The 7,015-nt window shown below is 62.2% G+C and overlaps 1 protein-coding gene across 1 annotated transcript; it reads left to right on the top strand.

The window, feature by feature from the left end:
- Positions 1 to 707: 707 nt before the first annotated feature.
- ALX3 (ALX homeobox 3) lies at positions 708 to 7,015 on the top strand. Its single transcript, XM_054517289.1, has 4 exons — positions 708 to 936; positions 4,487 to 4,788; positions 5,769 to 5,831; positions 6,713 to 7,015. The coding sequence occupies exons 1-4, from the start codon at positions 708 to 710 to the stop codon at positions 7,013 to 7,015; spliced, it is 897 nt and encodes a 298-aa protein (XP_054373264.1).

Here is a 7,015-nt window from a genome sequence, read left to right as displayed (position 1 = left end):
CCTGATGCCAAAGCCAGACCCAAGCTGGGATGAGGGGATCCAAACCCTGGGGGTGGAAGCACCAGCAGGGACACAGGGGGAGCAGGGTAGGGCCCCCTTGGGGCTGGGAGCCACCAGGCACAGCAGGGCCTGCTCCAGGGACACTGTGGGATCCTGGGGCCACCATCATCCCTGCCTCCCCTGTCCCAGGGCCACCATCATCCCTGAACCAGCCTGACCCAGCCCTGGCTTTGGTTTTGGGCAGGGAAAGGCTGCAAAGGGACTCTGTGGAGCTTGTGAAGGGGAAAATAAACCCAGGGAGCGACAGGAAAATGGAAGTTTCTGCACTGCCTGGTATTTCTTGCTGCTCTCAGCAGTGAGGGATGGAGTTTGGAATCAAAGAAGAGCCCAGGGCGTTCGGTGTAGCTGGAAGACGCTGGGAGAGCAGGGAGGGGGGGGCACGGCTCGCCCTGCAGCCCCTGCCCTGGGGGGACGTGACCCACGCGGGACAGGGTCCCCAGCAGGGCAGGGTTTGGGATTAGAGGGTTAACCGAGAGCCCGGGAGGACGCACGTGACTGGCTGGGGGCTGGGGGTGTGCGGGCTGGGGGGGCTGCGGGCCGATCCCTCCCTCCCCATCACCCCCCCCCCCCACCCCCGTCCCCCTCCTCCCGGTCCCCCGCACAAAATCCGCTCCCGCGGAGCGTCCCCGTCCCCTCCAACCTGCGCCATGGACACACCGGGCTGCCCGGCCTTGCCCCCGCCTCGCCGGCCCGGGGGTCCCCCGGGGCTCCCCCGGCCTCCCACCGCCTTCGCCCTCGGTGCTCCGGGGCCCCACCGGCGGCCGCCGCCGCTCAGCCCCCGGCCCGGCCGCTGCCCGCGGTACCCGGGGGTGCCCAGCCCGGGCCCCCCCGCCGTGGCCGTGCATGGGAAGCCCCCGTACCCGGCCGGGGCTGCAGGTACCGGGGAGCGGCGGGTGGATGGGGGGGCCGGGGCCGACCCCTCCAGGCCCCTTCTGCTTCTCTTCCCCCCTCTCGGGCTCCGCCGGGAGCCCCAGCCCTGACCCCCCCCTGCCCCGAGGGTGTCATTGCGCTGACACGCTCCCCAGGGCTGCTCCGAGGCGGCGATGTCGCGATATGGCCCCGTCGGGGACAACCAGGGCGTCCCCCGACGGGAGCCGGAGCCGGGAAGGGTCGGGGCTGCCGAGTGTCGGCAGCTGGGGCCGTGTCGCGACAGAGACCGGGGTCTCCCGTTCTTCAGAACCAAGGGGGGAAGGGGGAGAAAAAGCGGCGGGAGAGACCCGGCCCGGCTGCCACGACGGCGGGGACCGGCCCGGGGTGGGGAACGGCCGCGCTCGCCGGGGGAGGCTGCAAAGTCGCGTCCGGCCGCCGACTCCGCTTTCCGGAGCCCACCGGGCAGGACCGGCGGCAGAAACCGCGGTGCGGCCGCACGGACGGGCCCGGGGCTCCGGGACCTGGGGGAGGCCGGACTGCGGGGCTGGCAGCGCTGCCCGGTGCCCGCTCCGGAGCCCCCCGCTCCCGGTGCCCCTCTCCGGGGCAGTACCGCTCTCGTTCCCCGGGCTGCGGCGCTCCCGGTTCCCCGGCTCTCCCCGGAGCTCCAGAGCACCCGGTTCCCCTCGGCCCGGGTGTCCCGGGGCTCCGTGGCCGCCCCCAGGCTCGGACAGGACCGGGCTCGTTCCGGGGCTTCTCCCGCCGCTCCTTTGCGCTCTCCCGGCCGGGCCCGTCGGGGGCTGCTCCGGGCTCCCACTTTCGCTTTAATTTTATTCCCCCACTTCTGCTTTAAAAGAAGAAGCAAAAGGCAGAGCCGCGGGGGCGATGGGAACCAGGTGGGACCCGGCAAAGCCGCTTCGGGGAACAGGTAGAAAAAAACCCGAAAAGCCGGGAAAAGCCGGGAGGGAGCAGCGGGAGGGCCCCGCTGCAGCGTTTACCTGCTCCAGCCGCGGCAGGGGGATGCTGCCGGCCCACGGGTGTTTCCTCCGGTTCTTGGGAGTCCTTTCCATGCCCCCATCCCTTCACTAATGATCCTTTTGAGTTCCTTCCCCTCCCCATTACCCCAGGAATCGTGCAGCTGTTTCCCAGCTGCCGCCTTCCCCAGCGCCGCCAAATCTTTCGGGGGGTGTCAGTTTAGGAAGGAGTGGGAGAAAAATATCTGGATCTTCCCTTTGTCCCCCGGTGCCGCTGTGTTTGTTTAGTTACGTGCCTGTATCCCGCTCCTTCCTGCCTTTTCCTTCTTTCTGGCTCTTTATTTATTTGTCTCCAACACCAAAACTCGTGGGTCACTTGGAAATGCGCCGTGTTGCCTTTGAAAAAAGGGGGGGAAAACCCCCAAACTCGATGCTTTATGCAGCAGGATTTTATTTTGGTCCGTTTTTTCTTAGTTTTGGTTATATTTGGGTCTGCTCTTTGGTGAGATTTGGTTTTGAATCATTAAAACCCTCCAGGCCAGCGGCTGAGCCCTTTGGAGGCCAGAGCAGGGAGGAAATGGCAATTCAGCCTCATTCCTTTGCCTTATCCATGACCAGACAGGTCGGTACTGAGAGGGACCAGGAGCAATCACCCCCCAAACCTCCCCCAAATTACAATTCCTCATTAATTCAAAGCAGCTGGATCAGAGCTTGGCGGCTCCATAGCCCCCAAATTGCCTTAATTAGAAAAGAATCAAAAATCCAAAGTGAAAGGTTGGAAAAGGCCGTGGTGGGAGCTGCTCTGGGGAGCCCTGGGTGGCTCTGCAGGGATGGGGACCCCATTTCCCTGCTCTGCTGGGATGTGGTGGGGAGGAGGATCCATCCCAAAGGAGGCATTTCCCCTCCTGGCCCTCTGAGGTCTCACCTGCAGGAACCCCAAATCTGCAGCTGGGGACTGGGGTGGGATCAGGGCAAATCCAGCATTTTTAGGTTGTCCTCTCCCCAGGTGACACCTCTGTGTCCCCTCAGCAGATGGGGGTACCCAAGGCACCCCTCCCCATCTGCCAATTCCTCGCTCACTTCTCCTTTCCCTGCCTCAGCCCATCGGGGTCCTAAGAGCACCCGGAATCTTTTGGAGCTGCCAAGCTCTGGGTGTCCCCATGTGGGGACAAACGACCCTCTGGGGGTACAGAGGTGCCCCCCAAAATGTGTGGCAGGGATTTTCCTCCTTGATCCCATTCCATCATCCACCCCAGCAATGCAGCAGCACCAAAGGGAAGGGAGGACCCCCCCCGATTTCTTGCTCTGGTCCCAGAGGAGGGTGAGCAAAGGGAGATTTCTTCAGCAGAAAAAGCAGGGTGGGATTTTTCACTCCTTTCCAAGAGTTTTCCTGGGAGCTGCAGCTCCAGGGAAGGGCTGGCTCAGGGGCACAGAGCCCCCTGAACGATCTGGGGCACGGGGGGCTCGATATGGCCCAGAGCTGGGGTGGGTTTGGGGTCACTGCTGGGCCCTGGGGCTCTGAGCTGGGCTGAGGCACCAGCCTGTGCAGGGAGGGAGTGGGAGGAGAGGGATGAGGAGAATGGAGCAGAACTGTCTGCAAAAAGCCCCTGTGTCCCTGTCCTCTGCCCCATCCCCAGGCAGTCACAGCATCCCCGTGGGACCCTGAGCACCCACAGCTCCAGCCAGGCTGTCCCCACCCTCCAGAGGCTTTTCCTGCCCACGGCTCCTGCAGCAAGCGTGGATCGTGCCCTTGTCAGGGGGGGATTTTTGCCCTTCTCAGGGGTGGAATTTTGCCCTTCTCAGGGGTGGATTTTTGCCCTTGTCAGGGGTGGATTTTTGCCCTTCTCAGGGGCGGATTTTTGCCCTTGTCAGGGGTGGATTTTTGCCTTTCTCAGGGGCGGATTTTTGCCCTTGTCAGGGGCGGATTTTTGCCTTTCTCAGGGGTGGATTTTTGCCCTTGTCAGGGGCGGATTTTTGCCCTTGTCAGGGGCGGATTTTTGCCCTTGTCAGGGGCGGATTTTTGCCCTTCTCAGGGGTGGATTTTTGCCCTTCTCAGGGGCGGATTTTTGCCCTTCTCAGGGGTGGATTTTGCCCTTCTCAGGTGTATTTTTGCCCTTCTCAGGGGTGGATTTTTGCCCTTCTCAGGGGTGGATTTTGCCCTTCTCAGGGGTGGAATTTTGCCTTTCTCAGGGGTGGATTTTGCCCTTCTCAGGGGTGGAATTTTGCCTTTCTCGGGTGGAATTTTGCCTTTCTCAGGGGTGGATTTTTACCTTTCTCGGGGACGGATTTTTGCCCTTCTCAGGGATGGATTTGCCCTGCTGCATGTCCATGCTGAGCCCTTTCTCCTGGGACACTACTATGACATCCCCTGGGATGGGATGAGATGGGATGAGGACAGGGATGGGATGGGATGGGATGAGAACAGGGATGGGATGGGATGGGATGAGAACAGGGATGGGATGGGATGGGATGGGATGGGATGGGATGAGAACAGGGATGGGATGGGATGCCAGGGCTGTGGCACAGGCAGTTCTGGGCTTCCTTGGCACTGTTAACACCCCCTGGTGCTGTGCCTCTCCCCCCAGGTGAGAAGGGCTGCAAAGGTGGGTTCCAGGCCATTCCCACAGCCTGCAGGGTCCCCCCAAAAGCTCCAGAGGACTTGGGGTGCCCACTGGCAGCACCCCTGGGCAGCCTCCGGGATTATGGGATCCCTGAGCTCCCCGAGCCCCTGGGCAAGAGCAAGAGCAAGAAGAGGAGGAACAGGACGACCTTCAGCACGTTCCAGCTGGAGGAGCTGGAGAAGGTTTTCCAGAAGACGCATTATCCTGATGTGTACGCCCGGGAGCAGCTGGCACTGCGCACGGACCTGACCGAGGCCAGGGTGCAGGTATGGGCACAGAGGGATGGGCATGGCCACCCTGGGGGCTGCCAGGAATGGGCAGGTTCTCCTGTCTGCAAGGTGGTGCTGAGATAGAAGCTGATTTTCCATGAAAATGTTAAATCCCAGATGGAAAATCTCAGGCTCTGCACCCTCTGCTGTGGTTGGGTGTTGGTTGTCTCTGAACCCTCTGCACTCCCCCCCTTGGACAAGCACCCAAAGGGTGGAAAGAGCCAAAATTTGGTCAACCACCCCCCTGAGAATGCCCTAATCATGATGGCCTCCGTGCATTCATCATTCCCAGCTGGGGAGAGGAACCCCGGGAGCTCCCGTGGGTGGGGCTGGGGTGGCACATCCTGGACCTGGGGCAGGGTGAGGCCGACCCTCCCTCCCCAGCTCTGCTGTCCCCGTGCGGTTTGAGGTTCCAGGTGGGAAGAGGCAGCTGCAGGGGGCTCCCAGCAGGGAGGAAATGAAGGTGGAGGGTGAGGAAGTGAGCAGGGAGCAGCCGCTGGGAGCTGCCATCCCCAGGAGCAGGAATGGGGACACGGCATAGGCAGGGCGAGTGTCCCCAGGAGCCCACGGGAGCCTCCAAACCCAGATTTGGGGTGGATTGAGATGAATCCACCCGTAGCCGTGAGAGCCTCAGGCCAAGTGTCCCGGTAGCGCATCCTCCTCTCCGGGAGGGGCTGCGGGAGCTGTCCCCACCCCAGCACAGAGGGGACACGCAGACGGGGCACCAGCACCCAAAAAGCCTCATTCTGCAACAAAACCTGGGATAAACAAGTCCCAGAAGCAGCAGGGAGGCGAAAGGGGATCATTTTTGGTGCGGGACAAGATATTCCAGGTGTTGGTAAAGGTCAGGGAGCTCCAGCGCAGAGCAGCTTCCCTTGCCCGGCCCCTCCTGCTGCTGGGAGGAGCGCAGAGCTCGGCAGGAGCTGCAGTGGGCAGGGGAAGGGTCCCCACCCCTCAGCCCCCTCCTCCATCCCCAGGTTTGGTTCCAGAACCGCCGGGCCAAGTGGCGGAAACGGGAACGCTACGGGAAAATCCAGGAGGTGAGAGAGAGATGGCTCGGGAGCTGCTCCGGCCCTGCGTGCCCCCATTGCCGGGGGAGGGGTCCCGCCAAAGCACCTGGGGGTGCCCCACATCCCCCATTCCTGCTCCCCTCCAAATTCCCATTCCTGCCCCTTCTCCCCCACATCCCCCATTCCTGCTCCCCCCCACATCCCCCATTCCTGCCCCTTCTCCCCCACATCTCCCATTCCTGCCCCTTCTCCCCCACATCCCCCATTCCTGCCCCTTCTCCCCATCATTCCCCATTCCTGCCCCTTCTCCCCATCATTCCCCATTCCTGCCCCTTCTCCCCCACATTCCCATTCCTGCCCCTTCTCCCCCACATCCCCCATTCCTGCCCTTTCTCCCCCACATCTCCCATTCCTGCCTCTTCTTCCCCCTGGTTTTCCCCACCCTTGGGAGAAGTTCGGCCCGGGATGGAAAAGAGGGAGGATTGCATTTTGCCACATGCTGCTTTATGTGCCACTCCATTGCCCTTTGGGGCAGGTTTTGGGGTCCTCCTCCTGAAGATCCCCTTTAGCTCTCTCTGTGCTTCCTGCCCCTTTTTCTACAAAGCTGCCTTTTCCCCCTTAGTATTGAAAAGCATAAAAATAATTTCAATAATTTAAAACTCAGCTTCATGCACATCCCTGAAGCCAAATTTTCCCGCGGGGGGGGGGAATAATTCAAGCAGGATTCAACCCCCCCAAGGGCAGAAAACAGAGCAAAGACATCGCTCCCTCTGTACCCTGAAGGGGCATGAGGGGAATCCAACAGGGGTGGGATAAGAGGAATCCTCAAGGGGGGCAGAATGGGGGAAAACTGGACAGGGTGTGATGTCCCCACCCTCATTTTGCCCTTTTTGTTGTTGTTACTATTTCAGCTACAGAACAACCTGTGGCCGAGCCCTGGGAGCCCCCCGGGGCTGCTGCCCCCCGAGCCCATCCCGTCCCCCTGCATGTCCCCGTACCCCCCCGCTGCCAGCAATGGCTTCGTGGGCATCCCTGCATCCCCGGGCCCCCACCCTGGCATCAACAGCCTCTACCCCCTGCACGGGCTGCCCCCGCCGGGGCTGGCCCCGCACCCCTTCGAGCCCGCCCAGCACGAGTACAAAGCTGCCCCGCTGATGGCGCTGAGGATGAAGAGCAAAGAGGGCGCCGGGAGCCTCCTGAACTGGGCCACATGA

This window comes from Molothrus ater, chromosome 25 (genome assembly GCF_012460135.2).
Source record: "Molothrus ater isolate BHLD 08-10-18 breed brown headed cowbird chromosome 25, BPBGC_Mater_1.1, whole genome shotgun sequence".
Lineage (NCBI taxonomy): Eukaryota > Metazoa > Chordata > Aves > Passeriformes > Icteridae > Molothrus > Molothrus ater.
The sequence above is the reverse complement of the archived record's forward strand: the minus strand, read 5'-3'. Positions and strand labels throughout refer to the sequence as shown.